Raw genomic sequence first — 23,461 nt, forward strand, 5'->3', positions numbered from 1 at the left:
GGGGCGGGGTGTCTGTGGCTGGTGACTGGAAGAGGTAAGAACGGAGCTTAGGCAATTGGAAAGTCTGTGGCAACTTGTCTGCAGCAGGCACCAGATCTTGTTGGACGGAGCAACGGGAGAGCCATCCTGCGGCGTGTCCCCGTGTGTCTGTGGCCGGCGGGCAGCAGCAGCAGGGCCCGTCAGGTGTGATGTGTTGAGCGGCAGTGGGGCAGCAAAGCGAGCACCCTGCGGAGCGATGCTGGCACTGCCTCATCGCCCGCTGCTCCGCGGGCGCCTTTCCCTGGAGAGGGGAAGAGGCTCCTGGGGGCTGTAAGGAACAGCGGCCGCGCCCCGCAAGCGCCATCTGCACAAAGGCGGCCGGCTCTCTGCGGCAGCCCCAGCCGAAGCGCTTCACAGCCCGTGTGCCAGGGCGGGAGGCCCGCGGGCCCCGGGCGGGTGACGGGCAGTTTCCCAGGAAGGGCAGCGGCGCCTGGATCCTGCTCTATGTACAGCCGAGAGCCGCCCATCCCCAAGGAAAGAACATTGCCCTGCAGGCCCCAGGGCGGAAGGTTCCCGGGTGTGGCCGCTACGGCCTCGGTGGCGCCCCGCCTGCCCCGCGGGCTGCCCCAGCCCCTCCGCCGGCCCTGCGCTCGGCGGCCCCGCCCGGCCTCGCCCCCTCGCACGCCCCGCCCTCCCGCAGGCCCCCGCCGCCGCCGGGGCTGCCCGCTCGAGCGCCTGCCGGGCCGCGGCGCCGCCGTGCGGCTCCTGGCTCGGGGCCGCGGCGCCGCCCGCCGTTGCCGAGCTCTGGGCCGCGGGCGTGGGCGCCTCCCGCGGGGCGGGTGGTGGTGTAGCGCGGCAGGCGGGGCAGGCGCCGGGCGGGGCGGCCCAGGCGCGCCGGGGTCCTGAGCGGCGGCGGGCGGGCGGATCGGTGTCTCCTTCACTTCGCCCTCCAGTGCCCGCGATTGCAGCAGCGCGGCCTCAGCACGGCTCCTTCCGCCCGCGACCGGTCTCTGCCCCGCTCCGCCGTCTGCCCGCGACTAGCAGGTGCCTGCCCCGGCCGCGACCGGCCCCGCGGGGCAAGGGGAGGCGGGCGGGGCTCGCCCGGCGGCGAGCGGTTCTGGGGCCGCGTGGGCCGGGGGTGGCGGGGCCGCGGGCGCTCGCAGCGCTCCCGGGCTCGGCGGGGCGGCGGGGGGCTCTCCGTGCGCGCTGCCCCCGCGGCCCCGCGGCCGGGCTGGGCTGCGCGGGGCGCGGCGGGGCGGGAGGGTCAGGCCGGGATGCCCAAGATGGCCGCGCCGAGCGGGCCGGTTCACCTTGCGGCGGGGCGGGCGGCGCGCCTGGCGCCGGGCCTGGGGCCGCCGCTCGGGCCGGCCCTGCCCGGGCTGCGGCCGCATCCCCGCGCTCCCCGCGCTGCCCTTCCCCTCTGGAGGCGCTGCCTTACTGCGTCCGCTTCCTGAGCCGTGCTCCATTTCCAGACCTTGTCCTTAAAGTTTCTGTACTGGCCTGGCCAGTGTTAGGCTTGTGTGGCCACCTCTGCTGTGTAAGTAGGGAGAGGGTTAATGCAAGGGTAAGGAGGTGGCTTTTCTTTTTTTTTTAAGCTCGTTGTAGTATCCGTGTAAGCCTGAAGGTCACCGTCTGTCCGATGTATTTTAACAAATTAATTTTGTTAAATAATTTAATAATAATAATAATTTTTATATTTTTAAATAATTTCAGTTTTTCTGTTGCTATTTATTGGGATACTAGGGTAATTTCGGTGTCGTTGTTGCTTTTTCAAACTGCGTGAGTACCGCATTTTTTAATCTGTTGTAGGCTGATATGGTTTGATCTCGAATATCTTGAGATCTTAAAATTGTTCGAAATCCTAATAGAGGTCTGTGGCATTCCTCAATTGTAGGGCGTGAGAGTTCTGAAATATTACCTCCAAGGAGAAATGCGATGTACTAATCCTAATAACATTAATACATTTTTCTGTTCTTGGGGTGATTCTTTTTTTCTTTTTATCACAGAAGAAAGCATGATTGTGGCTCTCAAATAGCAGATTAATTAAACTTTTTTCATCACGGTGGCGTGAAACAAAGATTAGGGTGGAGCTCTCACTTGGCTCAAGTATATTCTTTACTTCAAGTCGATTATTTTACAGTTTTTACAACAAACCTCTAGTAGCTAAATGGTGCTTATTGTTTAGTCACTTCTAATTAGTAGTTTTAAAGTGAAAGATGCTTCAAAATAGGGTTGAAAAAATTACTTGTGATTATAAGAATTTGCAAACCTAGCTGACATTAGAGGACACAGGATTGATTTTTTATGGCTCTGTTTTCATTTAATGAGTATTCTGCTCATGAATGGTGACACTGGTTTATCAGGCATTTAGTATATCTGAAATTAACTCTTGGTTTCCCGTTTTGTCCTTGTCAGTATTACAGTATTACAACAGCAGTGTGACAGCTGTACTTTTTTTCAACATTTTATTACAAAACTTGCATCTGTAGGCTGGAATGTCTAACAAATACTGGCTGGTTTTCCTGAAGTGCTAAGGATGCTTAACTAGGCCAGATAAAAAGGCAGCATCCTTTTTACTGTAATAATCCTCTGAATTTTGACACAGATACAAGTTTGTTAACTTCTCAGGATATTTCTGCTTAGCATAAATCTCTTGTCTGTAGTGGTTGTCTAGTCAGATTGGGAACATTGAAAACAAAAGGGGAGAAGCTCATTTATTTATACTGTAAAACACATCTGTGCTAAAGGCTAATATAAAATTTCAGAACTACAAATAATTGTTCTGGCGATGCTAGTTAGAGGTGAGATCTGTTCATCAAGGGAGATGTGTAGCTAAACCTTCTCTGTAATTAAACTAAATAAAACCAACTTATTGAAAAATGTGCAGCAGAACTCTACAGGCGAGAGTTCTCACATTCCCTTGTAATTTGGTCTATCAGCTGCTTCTTTTTGTGGAATAAATAATAGGAACCATTCGATGGCTTGGCACTGGGATTACGGTCTGTTCTTCTATAGACTTGAACTTGGGCTAAGCCTCTTTAAACTTCAGATGCTCTAAGCCATTGTCATGTCTCTTTTAAAAAAATTAATGTTTAGTTTGGTCCCTGGAAAACCAGACTTGCTCTTGAGCAAGTGATAGGTGCCTTGATATAGTGACATGGTTGTAGAATTCAGACATTTTTGCTAAGGAAGTTTTTCTAGGTTCCTGTGTATGTGTCTGAATGTAAATATTCTTCCTCAGAGGAATTTGAAATTATCGCCTTAGGGCAATAGGTAACTGAAGTAGGGTGCTCGGGAAGACTGTATTATGAATTGTAGAAAAATAAGAAATAGTTCTCTGCCTTCCCACTGATTGCTAAAGTAGTTTGTGGTGGGTGTTTTTTTTGGGGTTTTTTTTTAATAGTAGCAGTTCATACAATTTGGCTGTATATGGCAGGTGTAATTAGGGTTTGGAAGTTAACATGTAAGAACACTGCCCTTGTTATTTTTCAAGTTCTAAAGATACTTTTTCATTTACTTAAAAAGAAAAAAAAATCAATCCACCACACAAACAGAAGATAAAAAGTCAATTACGTTAATCTGACTCTCTCAGCTAAACAAATGTGACTTATCAGTTTGAGAAGGTAAGATTTTTGTTTGCATGTGTTTAGCCTTTTCATGGCCTTGTCCAGTTAGTTTCATTTTCCCCCATCTCTTCTCCCTCCTTCCACTGCATGGGGGGAGTTATTAATGTGCTCTGTTTTCTGTATTTCACAACTTTAAAATACAGGGCCTCTATAGCAGCAACCTCTTGCTATTGAAACCATGGGAAAACATTCTTTCAAGGAGTTTCAGATAAGAACATGTGTTCCCAGGGAGGAGAGTGATACCTTAGGGCCTGGGTGAGACCTTAGCCTGGTGTCTGTCCATGAGGCCAAGGAGCTGGGCCATGGCTCATCTGCACTGACAGGGTCTTTGAGGCTCCCTGTCTGAGAGAGGCACCTGTAAAGAGATCTCTTCTCACAGACCCCACACTCCTACTCGGCTGTTTTAAACTAACAGCACAACTTCCCAGACTTAAACTCTTGTATGTGGTCAGATTGATTGCTGGTTAATGGCATTAGTTCTTTTTTTTTAAATTGTATGTCTGCCACATAAAATATGGGGCAAAATGATATTGGAGAGCAGATATGCTCTCTTTTTACATTTTCGAAAACCTTGTGGGTACTTTCAGGTAGTTTTCATAAGCATGTGTCAACTTTGATTTTGTAGAACTTCAGGGAGTAACTGTCTGCATTACAGGTTTTTAGATTTCTAGTGTCCAGGTTTTTTGGCAGTAACTATGCCAACTCTGGAAATGTGAGTTATTAGTTAATTTCTGGTAATAAAGGACGTATGGAGAAATCCACCTGAAAAATTAAGAACTAGGTTGTCTTGCAATGCCTTTTCTCTGCAATGCCTCTTTTCTGCATAAGCTGAGAAAACATCCCATGTTCTCAGTGACCTTCACTGAAAATCTGAGTGTTTCACGGAATACTGTAGTATCATATCTATTAATTTAAAATATATAATTGTATCTATTAATTGCCTTTATGTAGATGAATCTGCCATGAAGACTATCGTGAAAGAATTGTGGTAGCATTTTTTCATGTGTGCAGTGGCAAAAGGTTCATTATTAATTAGCCCTTTACCTTTCAGCTCCAATGGCGATTCCTCCATCATATGTAGACCTTGGCAAACCTGCCAGAGACATCTTCAATAAAGGATATGGTAAGAATACTACCTTTTGTAAGTGGGGTTTGAAGTGCAACAATGAATTGCCTTTTTAAGTCCGTATGGAAAATTGAATGATCAAATTCCAGTGTTTTTGGGGAGGAGGAGGATGTGCTGTGTTTGTATCTTTACCACCAACTAACAGATCGTTGAAGGCTTTTTGTGGGCTGTTTTGATGTGAAGGCTGTTAAATATTACTGCCACATAAATGTCAGAGGTGTACAAGTATGCAAGAATGTAAGCAGCAAGTGTAGTTTAACTTAGAGCACAGTTTGTTTACTGGTCTGTCTGTGCCACCATATTTGTTGATAAATAAAGGGTTTTATACCAATGTAATGTTGTAGCCTTTTTTGGTCTAAAAAGAAGAATGGCTGTTGGGTTAAAGAATCCTTCCACGTCTTAAAATGCTTTAATACCAGCCAGCTGCACAGTTAAGTTGTTCTTTGTCACAGTGCTGTTTCTTTCTGGTCTTTGGAAATGTAGGGTTTTTTGCACTAAGACTGTTTCTCACCTCTGTGGATAGCAATGTGAATTGACACTCCTACAAGACCTACTTACATTACAGTTCCAGTGCTTGTGTATTTCCCAGTGACTTTGCTTCTGCAGTTTTTCACTTTGAGATATTTTGTCTTGATGCAGAAAGAGGCATTTTATGTGTTGGAATAGCTCTTTAAAAGGCATTGACTATAAAAGCTGTTCCATTCCAGGAACAGAAAATGATGTGTTTCCTTTTGGAAGCATCGTTTGGTAGTTAAATGTACTTGTGTAGCACTGAGTGGCACTCCCCTGCCTTGTTTAGAGAGGCCTCCTTTATGTGCTGTGGCATCTAAAAGTTGAACATTGCTGAAGTCAGTCTGTAGCTGTTTGTATATATGTATATATGTGGTACACTGCTGAGAGTGTCTGAAAGACCAGCTTATTGAAAAATGTGCAGGTTCTTAGTTAAGGCCTAATCCTATAATTTTGACTTGTGTTTTTTAAGGTTTTGGGTTGGTGAAACTGGATGTGAAAACAAAATCTGCAAGCGGAGTGGTGAGTTTAAGTAACTTTTATTCATATTTTTTTAGCTATGGTCTGATTCTTAGTTAAAAGGGACACATTTCAGATGCTGGTAAGTATTTTATAGATTATATGAATAACTATCTGGGTATTTTATCACCAGATATTATTATCTGGTGATAATTTCAGAAGCCCCTGAAGATCTAAATGTATCAGGAACATTGCCTTGTTCAGTAATCTTTTTATAATAAAAGAGTTTATTACATGTGCCTGGTCTTACATGTGAAGGTGAACAAATAAAGTATTTTAATACACCAATTATAGTATACAGATTTTGTTTCTGAAATACCTTGTGGTACTGTTTGGTAGCAATTTCTGGCATCTTGATCCTTGTGTGAAGTAGTTGACACTGAATAAGCATGTTGAATCTTTGGCTCCTCTGGGTATTAAAGCGTCACAGTAGTGTTCCATGCAAGATGTCTTGGGTCAAGCAAGCAGTGCCCCCTGTAACTTTTATCTATTTCTAGCACAGACTTTGCAAGTGTAAAGGTAGATTTGTTATTTTTTCTCCCCATAACTGGAGCCTGAGCAGTGTAACCTGCTGTTAGAGACAAGGTTTGTGGGTTGTATGCTCTGTTGTTTCTGTATGCCAGCTGAAACACAGTTTGCAAGAGTGCTTTTACAGAGGTAGTTGTTCTTACTGGAGCTTGTTTCTTTGGAGGACTACCAGTTATGCTGGTAAAACTCTCTGCAAAAATCCAAGCCCTAATGTGAATCCTGTACCAGTTACAAGCCATCCTTCCTGGAAGGAGAAACTGCTGGCAGGTGTTTTAAAGCCGAGATAAGAGCTAATATAATAATTTGCTTCTGTTGAAGCTATTGCCCCAGTGGTTACAGTCACACAGACCCTGTGCAGTAGGAATAGCACAAAGCAAGAAGTTAAAGCTGAAGGTATTTGTGCAGTTTCCATCCCTTCCCAAGAAACAGACTACTAGAATTAGGCAACTGTGCATGGTGTGGTGGGTCACTAACAGAATACAGGTAAGTGTCTTGGACGTGTCAAACCTCATCAGCCACCATTAAAGAAAAGTCTCAACCACATTTGTTTTGTGCTCTTGGGGCTTTTGCTGTAAGAGTGCTTAAGGGCTTGCGGTTTCAAATCTGTGTTTCCTTCTGGGGAAGGTGTGAGAAGTCTGTTTGAAAATAATGCTGTGTATGGAGGAAGACAGAGATCAAAATATTTATTTGTTTTAAAAAGTTAAAATAATGGATTTCTTAAATCATAAGGGCAGTAATACTTCACTGGAAAGAGCACTTTAACACATATTTGCAAACCTGGCTTCTGCTTCTAATTACCTTCAGTTTTTGAATAGTGGTATACAGAAACTATTCATTCTGTTCTTTGTGAGAATCCAAATAGTGCAAGACATCAGGGACTACTTCCTTTAGTAGAAATATGAGTGATACTGTTGACTCCTAAGTTACTTTCAAGAATTCCAAGTCAGATCATGCCATACTATAAACCCAGCCTGTTTGCTTAGGTCCCACTTCAAATGTGGGTGTTGTTTCTGTGTCATTGAACCAAAGTGCCAGGGCAGTAGGAATCTTACAGATGCCAGTAAAAGGGATGTCTGTGGCTGGTGTGAAAGGCTAGTGCATTGGGCAGACTCAGAACTCTTTTAAAAATAGTTAAAACTCCAACTCAAACAAAAAAAGAAACCACCCACCCCAGGCCCAAATTGAAAAATGATGCCATTCTATGACGTTTTACAGTTGTACACTATCTTCAAGGATGGTTGACAAGAGTAATGAAAATACATATATGATTCTTCAAGAATTTTACTGGAGTTGTAATATGTGCCTAATAGCGTTGGCTCTCAGTTTGATTTTTAAGTTGCTCATTGGGAGTATCAAACTGAGCCTTACATTGCAAGAACTTGTTGCTGCTTTAGAGGAGAATCCTTATGGTGGCTACTGGCTTGCTTTTGAATTAATTGGCCACCCTGTACATTTTGTAATGGTGGCAGGAACACTGCAGTTGAGATGGGGATTGTGGGGAGGCCTCCACATGGGCATGAGTCATTAGTTCTTGGCTGTGCTATTCTCCCTTCTCCACTGCAGTTTTAATTTTTTTCCATATAATAACAAGATCTTAGTGCTTGCAGAAGGAAACACTGTGGAATGCTTTCAGGATCACATGTATCTTCTCTGCTTTTTAGGAATTCACAACATCTGGTTCATCGAACACAGACACTGGAAAAGTGAATGGGAGCTTGGAGACCAAATACAAGTGGAGTGAATATGGTCTGACTTTCACAGAAAAATGGAACACAGATAACACTCTGGGAACAGAAATTGCAATTGAAGATCAGGTAATAGATTATGAGAATATTTATTTGTTTTACCTCTGTGTAAGAACCGAATTTATAGTTTTGTCTTATCTTCTCCCCCCTTCAATCAGATTGCCAAAGGCTTGAAGTTGACATTTGATACAACATTCTCACCAAATACAGGGTAAGAATTGTTAATGTTTTTACCTTACTTAGGGAGTAAGGGCACCCATGGTCTATTGCTCTGGTCTGTGGTATTGACAGAGCTGTTGGTGTGGTTTGCTGTTGATCCAGCTTAGCAAATATTAGTGCTAAATGTCATCTGCTCTTTAGCATGACATCACTATGGGGTTAATATTGCACATTTCACAACTTTGCTTATTTTCTGGCATAGAAATACCTGGAAGATTGCAGGAAACATGCAATTGCTGCTATATTCATGAGAAAATACCTGTTTGCCATAGGCCTGGGTGCTGTGGATGGGCTGGCTGTACTTTTATGTGGTCCAGGGGATGCATGTGCAAGGCATTTAGATACATTGTGTAGAATCATTGAGTTTGGCAGGTCATTGAGGAAGATCCTGTATGCTTGTCTTAAGATAACTCTTTTCTCTGTTTCAGAAAGAAAAGTGGTAAAATTAAGTCAACTTATAAACGTGAATGCGTAAACCTGGGTTGTGATGTTGACTTTGACTTTGCTGGGCCTGCAATCCATGGTTCAGCTGTCTTTGGTTATGAAGGCTGGCTTGCTGGTTATCAGATGACTTTTGATAGTGCCAAATCAAAATTGACAAGAAATAATTTCTCTGTGGGTTACAAGACTGGAGACTTCCAGCTGCACACTAATGTGTAAGTACTGAAAAAATCTTCCAGAAGTAGGCTTTCTTTACCTTTGCTTCTAGTCAAAATACAAATTCTTGAAATATCAAGAGGTGCTTACAAGGACATTAAGGGAGTGCATTTTTCAATAGGAAACTCTAAATAAGTGTAAATGATACTTTGTAACTCTTTTTCAAAACAGTAAACACCTGTGGCTGGTTAGCACTTGCAGCCTATGTGATACAGCCTGCTAAATACTGAAGTAGGTGCAAACTGGAAGTGCACTGCTTCGGTTGTGCAGAACTGGTCATAATGCTTTCTCTAGCTATCTCATTATATTGAATTGTACCAGATTACAATTTAAGGATAGTAGATTTGTTAGAGGTAGTAATTATTGTTGCACTAATGCTGTAATAGTTTCTAGAGTAAGACTAGGGCTTTGCTTCTGGACTTTTTGTGGAGGTTCATCTTCTTCCCTGTCAGGGATTAGGAGAGTACGAAATAGTGTAAACAAGTGTAAGACATCTTTCTTCAGACTTCCTGCCTTTAGATCTTACTTCAGAGCAATCTGATCAAAACCTACTGAAAACCATGGTGTTTTCAATCCAGATTAATAAAATTGGTGGAGTTCTAGTGTCTTTAGATAGTTGAAAGTTTTTGCTTTTGAAGGGAAAGTGTGGGGATTTTATCTGTCTGAATGCATGGGAATTAAGGCATATAGGAGAAAACTATAAAATAGTTAGAGTCCGGGCTGTAAGAATTCCATTTCAATTTAGTAATATAAAACATTGTCACAGATTTTTGAAAGGTCGTCCAGTTCTTCAGGAGTTTTGCATATTCAATAATCATATAATTTACGAAGTCCATTTTCTAACCATTAACATGTATCAGTTTTTTAAGGATGTGGAGTAGCATTTTGTTCAAGGACTTTGTTTGACAATTAACGTGAAAATTAGCTGTAGCACTCTGAAATATCTTTTTATTTCCATGAATTACTGCTGTTTAATGTTGCCCTGAAGCCTTTGTTCATCTCCCCTTCTCTTGTCAAAAAATGTGAAACAACTCAAACTTCTGAAATTTCTATTTGAATAAAAATCTGAAGTAGTTAAAAAAGGGGGGGCAGGGCAGGGAAAGGAGTGGATTATGTGAATGGGAAGCTAACTTTTCTCTTAATTTGTGCAGCAATGATGGTTCTGAATTTGGTGGGTCAATTTACCAAAAAGTGAGTGACAATCTTGAAACTGCTGTAAACCTGGCTTGGACAGCAGGTAGCAACAGCACTCGCTTTGGCATTGCAACTAAATACAAGTTGGATTCCACTGCTTCTGTTTCAGTAAGTATGGCTGTAACCTGAAGGGTTGTGCAAAGGACGGTGTATTTTCAGTTGCTGTGAATCCGTGTGTTATTAGTACCAAACAGGCTGGGAGGCCTTGTAGGAATTACAGTTCAGGCAATTGTAATTAAACCAGCAGTATTTAAATTCTGTAATGTTGCTTACAGCAGAGTCTCGTAGAATCTGACTGTCAAATGTCCTTATGTTAGGGATTGTAATGTATTTATTGAAAGAAAAACACAATTTAAAAAAAGTATTTGTTTCTGATTCTGTAAGTTTACAGAATCTTTTTTAAACCAACTTTTGGGGAGCTCTCACATTCTTATGGTAAGAACTCTGGCAATACTGGTTAAGAGTTGATAAGCAGCAAAGTTTCCTGTATGTTACAAAGTCAGAATCATTCTGTTGAGGAAGTGATGCAAAATGATGCAATAGTTTTGTACAGATTGTTTATGATGATCTTACAAAATGTTTGCTGTGTGAATGATTGGACTTGCAAAATCCTAATTCCTGTGTAATAATATGAACAGGAGTCTTCTATGTGGCATTGGAGACTGGTGGTAAATGGCTCTGGCCTTCTGAAAAAGGGGAGGTGGTGAAGTTCACCTGTGAAACCACATTCCACTAACAGTTCTCCCCGTCCTTACATTCTCTGTGCTCTTAAATATGTTATTGCTTCAAAATGTTACTGCTTCAGCTGTAAGTTGAACCATGAGGGCATAGCTGGAAGGACAGAATTCAGGAAACACAAGTGTACTGAAAGAGCAGATAAATGGCCATAGTTATTCTAGATTCTGAATGGAAACAAGTAACTAATCAGTTACAACATTTCAGTTGCTTTTTTTTTTTCTTTTCCTCTTTTTTTTTTAGGCAAAAGTGAACAATTCTAGTCTAATTGGAGTGGGTTACACCCAGACCCTGAGGCCAGGTAAGAGCTATCATGGGAATTATGTCACATATATATCTTACATGCATCTTAAAGAGAATAATTGAGATCTCTGCATTTATATGAATTTTTTTTTCCTTCAGAGTATTTTTTTCTTTGAAGGCCAAGTAGATATTTTACAGTAACTTCAGTCATACATCAAACCTTTATCTAAACAAGACAAACTCTATTTTATCTAATGTATTAATGTATTATGTTCTTCACTGATCTGTGCAGGAGTGGACTGTATTATGTTTGACAGCTTAGCTTTAGGCTAGGCAAAGCATGTCTTCTTTTTTGGCACTGCTTTGTCCAATCATATCATGTTGAATGATAGCAGGTCTTCAAATTATGATTAATTGTAAAACCCCCACACTTCCTGCTCTTCTTATTTAGTAAAAAAAACCTCCAGAACGTAACTTGTTCTGCTTAAGTATGAAAGCACCTGTTAAGATTGTATTACCATTGGTTCCTTATTTGAAAAATCTAGTTTCATTCCATCCTTTGTAGGTAGGAGTGTCTGTCTATGCAGTTTTCCTCCTCCTTTGCACATCTTCATGCAGGAAAGGAGAACTCTTGTGTATTTAGCAATTAGAGACTTTGTGTATTGACTTTATATCTGTTCACAAAAACCATAGAGCTTTCTTCATGTGACTGACTTTCAGTAGATTTCATGGGTAAATATATTCTTTTGTAACAATCTTAGAGGAAAGTAATTGTATAAAAAGAGAGCTACAACTGTGCTTGTAATGACAGAGGTTAAATTGAATGAAAGCTACTGTGGGTGTTGTAAACATGCTGCTTAAAAATCTTACAGGTGTGAAGCTTACACTGTCTGCCCTGATAGATGGAAAGAGCATCAATGCTGGTGGCCATAAACTTGGTCTTGGCCTGGAATTGGAGGCTTAAAAAGGTGAAGAAACTGCTGCAGAAAAGGGATATCAGAAGAATTTGGCCTTAAAATGTATTTCCAATGTGACCAGCAGGCTTTTTTTCCAGGAAGGATGACCTAGAACAAGAGCTGTATTTGAAGTATTTAGACAGTTACTTGTTAGCTGGTTTCTAGTTAAATTGGTTACCCATCTAGTTAAAATTCTGCATTAGTGCAGTCACTTAAACATTATTTAAATGTATTTAACTGTTTAATGCGCTACCCACAAATAATGAAATAGACATTTATGAAAACTGTACAATTGTGTGCATGTTTGTTTTTATGTTCCTTTTAACATTCGATATTGCCATTGAATGAAAAATGGATCACTGGATGTTTTGAAATGAGGTCAACAATTTTGTTGAATGACCTGATCTAGAAATACATTTGGTATCCCAAGACAAATTATGAATAAAACAAGTACACACACATACTTGTGCCTGACTATAGGTGAACAGTTGGATTCCTCAAGCAAATTGAATGTGCTTTTCTGCCAGGTAAGGTTTGTCAAAACACAATGGTTTAATTCCCCCTGTGATCCATGGGCAAGATGTACTGTGTTCCTAGTTGGCCTCCTGATGCAAAAAGTGCAGATCGATGTACTTGGCACACTGAGACATTTAAGAACTGTTCCTTGAAAAACCTCACCACAAACACACCTTTTGCTTATATTTGTATGAAGTGAGATGTATCTCTGCAATTGAATGTAACAGTGTAATGGTATAACAGCCTGCTTATCCCAACTGCTGTGAGAGGTTTCTGCTTAAAATGACTGAAATAAAGACAATTTTAAATGGAGATGGAGGAAAATGCATCTGATCTTGCTTTCCCTTTAACTAATAAATCTTGGACCCATGTTAAGTCCAGAAACTTGCAGAATAATGGGAAAACGATGTTTTTCCATAATAGGGAGAATAGAAGTATGAGGGATATTTAGTCTGTGAACCTAACATCCCTGAAGGGTTAGCTCTAGCTGTGAATGCTTTTAATGTGGAATATGTTAAATGCATGTAGTTGCACTGCTTTCATTTAAGAGCTGGAATTACTGAGCTTGGGGGAATGCCTGGAGCCTACTTCTTTAAACACTCATAGCTGAGAAGAGTGTCTTGATACTTAGTCCTGCAGTCAGTGGTTCACAGCAGCTCCATAGTGCAGGTGGCTGGCTCATGATAGGAAGCTCTCTCTGGTTTGAAAGTATTATCAGTTGATATTGGATTAAAATTAATGCCCATACAAGTATCAGTGATATGCTTGAGGTCTTGTTCCATCCTGCATTGTTCCTCTCAGACTGAAATTCTCACATGAAGCACTCTGTTACAAACTGCCTGTGTTTAGGCTTTAGCTGTTAAGTAGCTGAGCCACCTTTGCAGAAGACAGCAGAGCTTAAGCCTCCAGCTCAGGCTTCTGAGCAGGCTTGTTAGTGTGTTTGACTAGTTTTCTTACACGGTTGTGAAGCATTTGTGCTGTGGAGTACCTTTACTGCTGTTGTCACTAAATGCCCTTGTCTGAGTTGCATTTCTACCATTTAGGGTAGAAGGAGCATGTAAGGTGCAGTTCATTGCTCTCATTGTGTGTCAAGGTCTATAGTCAGTATTTTTAGTTTAGAGGTGGTTGTATGTGCTAGACAACTTAAAAGCTAGAGACCATGCAGCCAGACACTGAATTTTTGTATTTTCTTTTCAGTATAACCATCTTTAGTGCCTCACAAAGACTGGGCTTGTGATACAAAAACTGCAAAAAGAAAAAAACTAAAAGCTTAAGAAACCAAACTGAAAAAAAAAATCCACAAAACAAACCAAACCAACCTACCAAAAAACCTCCCTGAAATGTTGTATACCTGTATACGTTGTCCAGCTGCAGCACCCAGGCAAATAATGGATTATGTCTTTTGGTTATGAATGATGCCTTGTTTCTGTCTTTAAACCAGTGATACTTCTACTTTAAACCAGTGATGTTTCTCAGCTTTTGATAGGGCTGTAGTTTACTTTTTGTGGTGGTGGTTTGTGTGTTTTATTTTTAATTTGGAAGCAAACACTATAACCTTTTTCTTCACTACCTGCTCTTCTAGATACTTTTTCTCTGAGGTCACAAAATGGGTAAGTGAAATAAAAGCACATATTGCTGAATTTCTCTTCAACTCTTAAAAATTGGTAATGGAAGACTTTAACCTATTCATTTTACTCTGTAAATGTGCACGACTTTACGAGTCCTCAGCCTTTTAAACCTGAAGTAATTGCATTTGTTAAATGCTGATAGGCAACTGGAGAAATAAAAGGGCTCTGCAGTAGTTATGAGAGCTGTGAAAATTGAGTTTTTCTAAAATACTCTGTCATAAATCACTACTTTGAACATGAAAAGGAAGTTCAGTGTCTTTTTCTTAGTATCTCTCAAGTAAGGCTTATTAGAAATGGCTTTCAAACTTACTTTGCAACTGTTACAGAGACTTGAGGTGTAATTGGAGTTTTGTGGTAAGGAATGTTGGTAGTTTACATAGTTCCATTTTATTAAAATATGTAAAAAGCCTTAATGATAACTTTCAGTGCTAGACAGCCTTTCCTCAGGTGTCCTGAATAAAAACACCACTTGAGATAACCAATGACCAGAGCATCGTTCTGCATCTTGTTTGTGTGAACTGTAGTGTTGCATTCCTGCCTGGTACAGCTGGAGTAGGGGGTGTCTGTGTATATTGGAAGGAGATTTAATCACACTTTCATAAATAAAAATCACATGAGATCATGACACCCTGGATTTCACGAGTTACTGTCTGAGTGTCCTGAATGTTTATCCTCTTCCGTGCTGTAGAAATTCTCCAGGTTGGTTCATTTAACCTTGCACTCTTCACGTGGTTTAGCTGGGTGTGGTATATTCCTAAATCTGCCTCTTGCACACTGCGGTTGTTCAAAAGCAGGAAACTGGAACTTTTCTGGAATGGGCAGGGAAACCTTCCGCCCCCAAGCGTTGGGAGAGGGGTTTTTCCCTTTCCGCTGGCGCTGGATAAAGCGAGGCAGCAGTGAGGGTGCTTGCTGCCCTCTAATGTCCTGCTGTGGTGTTCGGCTCAGTGCTGCAGCAGGCCGTGCACAAATACGCGTTTAATTCATGGTGACTGCTCTCCTAGGGGAAGTAGGACCAGCAAACAAGAGACAGCTCATGCACGGATGATTCAACCCTACTTCTACCAAAGGTCCTTGTTTCCTTATCAGACCAGTGAGCAAAGACAGAAGCAACTCTATGCAAGGTGAGTTAGTAATGATAAAACTGGCTGACACCTGTAGCAGTAGTGTCTTAACGGCAGGTGGAAATGCTTCCTAGGAACCAACTGGCAGGAAGGAAAACCCGAAGGAAAAGCTGGTGGGGTTGTTATGTGGCATGAAAAGGCTGCGTTGATTGTAAGCGGTTTTACTGTGTGTGTCAGTTTCCCTTTGCAGTGAAATAGTAATAGATAAGCATAAAAGCATAGATAAAAGCATAGATGATACCCAGTAGTGTAGTGTGCATTCATTGTATTTAGGGGTATTTCCTTTCTCATGATTGTTCCTGGGCCTGCCTTTTAGTTGTGCTTTGGATCCTTCTTTCCACATGCTGGTAGGTCAAATTGGAAGCAATAAACAGCTGGATTTTTCTGAGCATAATGTGCAGCATCTTTTACTTTAGCTGCAAGTTTAACACAAATGCTCACGTAAAAAGAGGAAAACCTTTTTTTTTGCAAAGTAATTTCTGAGAATATGCAATTAAAACTTATGAAAATGCTATTGGACAAAATGTGAAGTGTTACATACTGAGATTTGTTTCATATCTACCCTCATTTATCTGCTGGTGTTGGGAAAAGTGCTGACAGACCTTTAAAGATGGCAAGCATGCCCTTTACTTCAGTATCTTTTTAAATGAGAATTTTCTGCTGAGCCCAATACCACAGCAGGACTTGCAGTACACTTGCTGGTTAACAGTAGTGCACATATCAGAAATACTTTGAAGGTTTGTGGATCTTTTTCATAGGATATGCTTTGTCCTGGATCCAGGGGAGATCCTAAGGCTGAAGCAATGACACTGTTTAAGTGTTTGGTATTCTTAGCACTTATTAACTTTTTTTTTCTTACTTTGCCTGTGTTCCTGTGAGCATTAAACCACTAAATGGCTATTCCAGAAATGTCCCGTATCTGTGCTTCATCACTTCAGCCTGAGCTACCTGAGCTCCGCCCGAGAGCCGGCACGGAGGGGAGAGCTGAGGTGAGTGCTCGCAAGGAACCAGGGAGCTTTGCCCTCGCATTCTTAGCGGTCTACGGTGGCACTATTGCACTTTAAATGACTTTTTAGTACGCACACGTGGCGCCTTTGTTTAAGAAATGCTAAGTCTACGGTTAAATGCTGTGCTGTGGTTGGGGTTTGGCTGCGGCGCGGGGAGGGCTGTATGTGAGTATTTTCTCCTGCTCAGTCCAGGATGTTTTCCCGGCAGCTTCCGAGCGAGCTTTGTTGGCAGCTCCCTGTTCCTCGTCATCCGCTGCGGTCAGTGCCACGGCTCTGGCGAAGAGGGGGCGATCGGCCCCGGCCGGCCGGGTGCGGGGCCGCTCGGAGGCAGTGGCGATGAGGGGCGATGGGTCCCAGCCGGCCGGGCCGCTCGGAGGCAGTGGCGATGAGGGGCGATGGGTCCCAGCCGGCCGGGCCGCTCGGAGGCAGCGGCGATGAGGGGCGATCGGCCCCGAGTCGGCCGCGGGCCGCGGGCGCCACCTGGTGGCCGCCGGTGCTCCCCTCAAGCCACCGTTGCGCCCTCAGGAGGAGCCGCTCCTGCGGGCACCGTCCCCAGTCCACCGACTGAGGGAGGCTGTGGGAAATGGTGGGGCAGCGAGCCCCAGCTGATTCTGAGACAAAATAGAATTAGAGGAGGAAACGCCGGCACTCGGGGTTCTTTGTCACTGAGACCCGGGCAGCGCCCGTCGGCTCTGAGGGAGCAGCCAGCGCTGTTCTCACGGCCTCTGGCAGCTGGCTCCTGGGAACATCCACTCCCCCGTCTAAACGGAATTAATTAATGCAACAAGTTGCCTTCCCGACTACTGCTTTGCTCCTGACGTGATAATACTTTTCTAGAAGAAATCCTCAAATGGCTTGCAATACCTTGATTTCCACAGAGATGTTCTGGCCACCCTCAGCTATAAGAAACACCTGCTGGCAGGAGGACAGGGCACACCAGCTGCCAAAACCCAGCAGGCAAGGGCGAAGGATTCAAAACGCTGCTGACTGGTGATGTTTCCATGTCTGGTGGTATCAGGCAGGGCGGTGGGGCTGGACCAACGCTGTGGTGGCCACAGGACATGTTAGAAATGTGGGCTCGTGGCTGCAGCCCAGGGACCTCACACTGCTACAGTGGGGTAGCTCACAAACTCTTCCCCCATCTTTGCAATGAACTGTAATTGAAGTGTCAGTCAACCCCCTGGAGCATGGGAATGGGGAAGAGGGCCCAGCAAGTCTGCTAAGGGCCTGTCCCATGTGGATGTGGCCAGGAGTGTGCCCAGGTGGCTTGTACGAAAAATTATGTGATCAGCAGAACTGGATAAGTGATTGTCCCTTTGGGCACTGGTGAGGCCACACCTTGAGTACTGTGTCCAGTTCTGGGCCCCTCAGTTCAGGAAGAGCATTGAGGTGCTGGAGCATGTCCAGAGAAGGGCTGGTACAAGACTGGTAGGCTTTCAGTTGAGCTTTAATGTTTTGTTGCACAGGTCCTCTCTCCATTTAGAATATGTGAGCTTGTGTTGAAATTGTTAGCAGTTAACTTAAATAGCCTGAAGCTCCCTTGGTTTAGCTTTATCATGCCCATGATAAGGTGACTTTGTGAGTGAGCACAGATGTAGCAGTTTTGATAGCCTCTCTGCCGAGACAGCACAACCTAACTGAAACACCTTGTATTTTTCAAAACAATCTGGCTTGGAGTTCCATTATCTAGTATTTCCTTTTCTGTGTGGGCTGCTGTAGCAGAGATGTACATGGAGTCCCAGCACAGTCTTTAGGAGCAGCTTCTCCTGGGCACAGCTCCTCCTAACTCATGGCACGCCCCAATGCCAGAGGAGTCATGCAAAGTGGTTGTCCTTGGCTCCTCTCTGGGTTTGGCAAAGCATTAGTCACCAGTGAGCAGAGAGAGCAGATCTTGTAGAAAGCATGTACCTACTGCCTCACAGACCTGTTGTGTTTAGCTGATTATGTTTCTTGTTCATGAAGTGAGATTGCACTCACGTTTCTGTCTGGGATTTCCTGAATTAAAAACATGGTGTGTCACATGTTCCTGGGCTGGTGGGGCTGGGGCAGCCGGTGGCCACACCGCAGAGTGTGTCTGTGCTGTCCTTGGGTGGGAGTGGGGACAGGCCTGCCTTGGCCCGTGAGCTGAGCTGCCTGCACAGCAGCTGGGGGGACCTGAGGGCAGGGTTACAGGCACATAGACCTCGGCCTGCACAGCAGCAAGGGAAAGGACAGCTGAGGAGCAGACAAGCATTCAAAATGTGAACTTTCCAGAAGAAGAAAGGCTCTAATTTAAACTTTGCTTTACAGGATAACTGTGGAAAACTTGTTGTTACCTCTCCTCTGCTTTTCTTCCCTTTGACTTACAGCCTTTAACCCCTTGGAGAAGAAGTACAGGGAATTAGCTGAAATGACTTGGTGTTGCTGTAGCTGTCACAGTCCAGTCTTCTTTCATGAAGTAAGATAAACCCAAAGCAGAAAGTTAAGATAATTAAACACAGAAAAGGCAGCTGGAACTTCTGCTGGTGATTCCCTGATTTTGCCTACTTCTTTTGCTAGAGAATTGTGACCACGGCACAAAGCTGCTTGGGCCCTCTGAGATCTAGGAATCTTCCACTAGCACAGACTGCTGAAAGCCAGCTATTTTCCTGTTTATAGGTTCTCAGTTTATTAGCTTGAAGGCCAAAAACGTAATGTGAAACCCAGTAAGATCAGGAAGGACCACATCACAGGTTGAATGCACAAATGTGCGATCATAAAATCTATATTATAATGCTTATATATAGGGGCTGTCAAAAGCGATTGCTTGTGCAAGTTTGATTAGTCTTTTGCAACCCTGTCAGTGCTTAGCTTTGCAGTCTTAATCACGTAGCTCTAGTGCAGTTTGTAGAGATGACCATAAACCTTTGGTTCCTAAGGTCAGCAGGCAGACACACCCTATCTGCACGTCTAAAGAGTACATGAAGAGTTTACCATAGTCTGTGTCTGGAAGTTTAAATATACACTTGAACTTAAGCTTGAGCTAAAGGGTGACTCAATATATGGTGAGTGACAACACTGGAAATAAAGAAAGGAAAACTTGGTAGAAGCCATCAAAGAAACCAAAGGTGAATGAGAGAAGGGTGTGAGATGGGCTTGGATGGTACCTGAGACACCTTCTGTAATGACAGAAGGAATTTAGGTGCTGGGTCTCTGGGTGGTGATTGAATGTGTCTGTGCTTTTCCCTCCTTCGGGTTAGTCTTCAGTGGTATCTTGGATCAGTCTCATAAAGGTGAGGATAAGTCTGATCCCACACAGCAATCCTTGACAGGGGCCAGGGGAGCTCAGCTTTGGTACTGTGGCACGGATGCTCTGCAGGACACTTCATTGGGTCTTGATGGTCCTCCTGGCCTGAGGAGAGGGACTCCTGCCTGTTAGTGGGAATAGCTCCCAAGAAATGACTGTGCCTAAAATTGATAACAGCTGTGGGAAGACCCAGAGGTGGCAAGATAGAAGCTGGCTCCAAATATCTGTGGAGAAACTCCAGATTTTGTACAGGAATCATTTTGTCAGGAGTTTGACCTATTGTGTGTTGTTTCATAATTGTTCTTTGATCGTGAATTAATACTCCTCCTCACTGGGGATGTCTTTGAGGCTCAGTGGAACATAATCTAGCTCTGCTGCTTAAAGGAAACCAAGGAGAGCTCTGCTCTTTCTTTCAGGTTGTGTTAATCTCTTTGTTATAATATGTGATGGCACAGTAGTTGCACATTCAACAGTGGCTTTCTGCTTTGCAATGACCCTACTAATTACACTATATAGAAAAGATGGATTAAGTGTCTTGGGAGAGCATTTCATGCAGGTTTAGATGTTTAGATGGCTGGAGGATGTTGAAGGTGACGCTGGAAATGGCATGCCAAAACTCTGCTGATGTGCCCAGGAAGCTGAGGAGACACTGGTAACTGGGTGGAAGCTGGTGAAGGCACCTGAGGGATCCTTTCTGGCCTCTGTTTGTGGAACCGAACATTGCCAGAGGTGGAGACAGATGTGTGTCCCTCCACACGGAGCAGCAGAGAGATCTCATTGCCCACTCCCTCCCTGACCCCGTGTAGTCTTTACAGCTCTTCTTGATTCCAAAGGTGTCCATTGTTGGCTGACCAAACTTTCCAGTACTGCTCATTGCAGATGCTCCTGCTCCTCGGCTTTCCACGTTTTGATTTGTAGCAGATATCAGCAGCATTAACTTCTGGTAGGTAGATGAAAAAACACATACTTTATGAAGTAAACACTGAATTGTGAGCCACAGCCTGTATGAACTTCGTTGTTTCAAGCAAAAGAGTCAGACATGCAATGCAGGGTAAAAAATAATGCTCAAAATCAGCATTTTTGAGCTAAGTACCGTAGATGTTTTGGGTCTTTTCTGGTTGGTTGCTTGCTTTGCTTGTTTTTGGGTTTTTTGCTAGTCCAAGGAGTTACATGCTTTGCTTACATTTAAGATACAAAAGATATAAGGTGACACGATGGAGACAAGCATTAGGTTCCTTACAAATAAGCCTAAAATCTACCTGCAGCTGTTACTCCTATTTGAATTTGCAGGCATACATATCCCGTCTTGTGAAGGTTTCTTTGCACCTGTTTTAAAATGTATTTGTCTCTTTTAGATTTGGTTATTTTTTAATTGTTGTGGCTTGTTTGTTTTTCTTTTCATGCTGGAAGAATCCCTCATTTCTGTTGTTGGGTGTTGTGTTACAGGACAGTGACATCTGGGCCATAACCCTATGGACTTCTCCGGCCATGTCACATGATATGACAGCCTGGGTGTCCTGTCAACCAGTCCTCTCTGAGAGTGGATTTCTTCTGTTCATGTTCTGTATTTGTGGATTTGGTTAAAATTCTTGGTGGTGAAAACGTACAGTAAGGCTTTATCTTGGGCAATGAATGCCGTGGTGTTGTGTGGGTGTGCAGTATTTAGGTATTGCATTTACTTGTGACAGCAGCAATAACACTTTCTCATTAACTATCTTCTGAAATCTAATTTCAGGATGTCAAAAGTTACTACTTTCATCTCACCAACATAACCCAAGTCCCTACCCCAGCATAACTCAAACAGTTGCTGGAAAAATGCACAGTCTCTTGGTTTTTTAGTAGGTGAATAGGAATGAAATTATGAGCCTTTAAACTAAATAATAATTTTTTCCTTGTAGCCTGAGATCTGTTCAATCAATAATCTTTCTGCTAACTCTGGGGAGAATTTTAGTTGCCTCCATAAAATGTTTTAATTATTTAAAATCATAAAATATAAGTAGGCACAATTTGCTTGGAACTCATTAGGGAAATATATGAATAAGAAGAAAAGATAATGTTTGCTTCTGCATTAATTTAAAGCAGTCTCTAAAATATGAAATCTAATCCTGGAAAGCAGTGACTTATCAGCAATGTTTATTTTTCTTATAATAGGAGTAAATATTAAAGCAGCTAGTTATGTGCTTATCCCTACAGCATTGCACTGAGCCAAAAAGGAAGATAAATAACTTGTCTGAAATCCCACATTAATTTCCCTCTTTTGCAGATTTTATGTTTGTTCATTTCCTTTCTTAAAACATTGCTTTAAAAATTATTATAAAACAGGTGACTTAGAAACCACAAGTAGCTGCAAATGCATGAGACCAATTTTGTGTGATTAGAATTATGCAGAGGTAATGCTTTATACTTGTGCAGAGCCTTTTCATCTAGTGCAAATCACTGGCACAATACGCAGCAGCAGAGAAATGCCACAGCCCTGGGAAAAGGCTTGGCAGACCAGAAACCAGAGCAACTGATGAGTTAGGAAACAGAAGAATTTCTTCAAGCTTCCCTAGAAACCTCAGTGCTCACTGTGGCAGGAAATGCTCATTTGCAGCTCTTAGGTGTGCACAGAGAGAAAAATCAGCTTTGTCATTCTCTCGCTCAGAACTTGCTTGGGATGTCATCACCAACCCCTTCCTGAAAGACCCTTCTTGTCGTATTTGTGATTTCCACATTTTCATTCTGGGAAGGCCATGATAGTGCTGCTTTCCCCATTAACGTGGAATGAGCAGTGAAATCAAATGTGCTGCAAACCACCCAGAGATGGGCCCAGATCCTTTGCATGTGGGATGCTTTAGGTTCTTTGACAGTGTTGGTTTGGCTTTTCTTTGGAAGAAGGGATGGAGGGATGGAGCCACTCAGCACAGTCACCCTCCTCAAGCTAGTGCACAGGTGGTGCTACGATGGAGGAGACCTGTGCACTTTCAGGAGACGGGATGGATAAAACCAAGCTGTATTAATCTCAGCTACTTGGGTGTTGTGCTTTAGCCCCAGCTAGCAACCAAGCCCCACACAGCTGCTCCCTCACTACCTCTGGTGCAATGGGGGAGAGAATTGGAAGGGCAAAGGTGAGAAAACTTGTAAGCTGAGATAGACAGTTTAATAAACAAAGCAGAAGCTGTAGAAGCAAGGAATTCATTTACCAGTTCCCATCTGCAGGCAGGAAAGCCATCCCCAGGAAAGCAGGGCTCCATCACACATAACTTGGGAAGACAAACACCATCACTCTGAATGCTTCCCTTTCCTCCTTGCCCCCATTTAATATACTGAGCATGATGCCACATGATAATCCTTAGGTCAGTCTGGGTCAGCTGGCCTAGCTCTCCTTCCTCCCAATTTTTCATGCATCCCCAGCCTGTTCCTTGGTGCACTAGAGTGAAGGGAACATCAACACTGTTTCCAGTACAAACCCAAAACACAGCCCTGTACTAGCTGCTAGGAAAAAAATTAACTCTCCTCTAGCCCAATCCAAACAAGGAGAAAAATCTTTTAAAACAGTACTGATCTCTTAGCTTTTTTACACTGTGACCATTTAGGATCAATTTCTTCAAGTGATAAACAGAACATAACCAGGGATGCAGCCAACTGTGTGCTACTACATCATCAAAAATGAGCCAGTTATGGCACTTTCTGCTGTTGCCACTCCAGTATCAAGATTGCAGTGCTTGAGATATGGCAAATCCCTCAGATCTGAGCTGAAAAGGTTTCTGGGAACTGCTCATGCCTCAAAGGAAGGAGTTGGGATGAAGTTTATATTCATGTTCCTTTCTCTGTATCCTAAGGGCTTTGTCACAAGTTTGCTAATTATTTTCCATGAGCACCAATTCACAAAAAGTGCTGTCTCTGTG

At 43.1% G+C, this 23,461-nt stretch overlaps 1 protein-coding gene across 1 annotated transcript; it reads left to right on the plus strand.

Annotated features, from left to right (window-relative positions):
- The first annotated feature begins 865 nt into the window (after positions 1 to 865).
- On the plus strand, positions 866 to 12,865 carry VDAC2 (voltage dependent anion channel 2). The gene is made up of 9 exons (XM_063405905.1): positions 866 to 1,023; positions 4,657 to 4,728; positions 5,714 to 5,763; positions 7,950 to 8,102; positions 8,192 to 8,244; positions 8,681 to 8,908; positions 10,061 to 10,211; positions 11,082 to 11,139; positions 11,954 to 12,865. The coding sequence occupies exons 2-9, from the start codon at positions 4,662 to 4,664 to the stop codon at positions 12,043 to 12,045; spliced, it is 852 nt and encodes a 283-aa protein (XP_063261975.1). The 5' UTR covers positions 866 to 1,023; positions 4,657 to 4,661; the 3' UTR covers positions 12,046 to 12,865.
- Positions 12,866 to 23,461: the final 10,596 nt, after the last annotated feature.

Source organism: Prinia subflava, chromosome 9, assembly GCF_021018805.1.
Source record: "Prinia subflava isolate CZ2003 ecotype Zambia chromosome 9, Cam_Psub_1.2, whole genome shotgun sequence".
Lineage (NCBI taxonomy): Eukaryota > Metazoa > Chordata > Aves > Passeriformes > Cisticolidae > Prinia > Prinia subflava.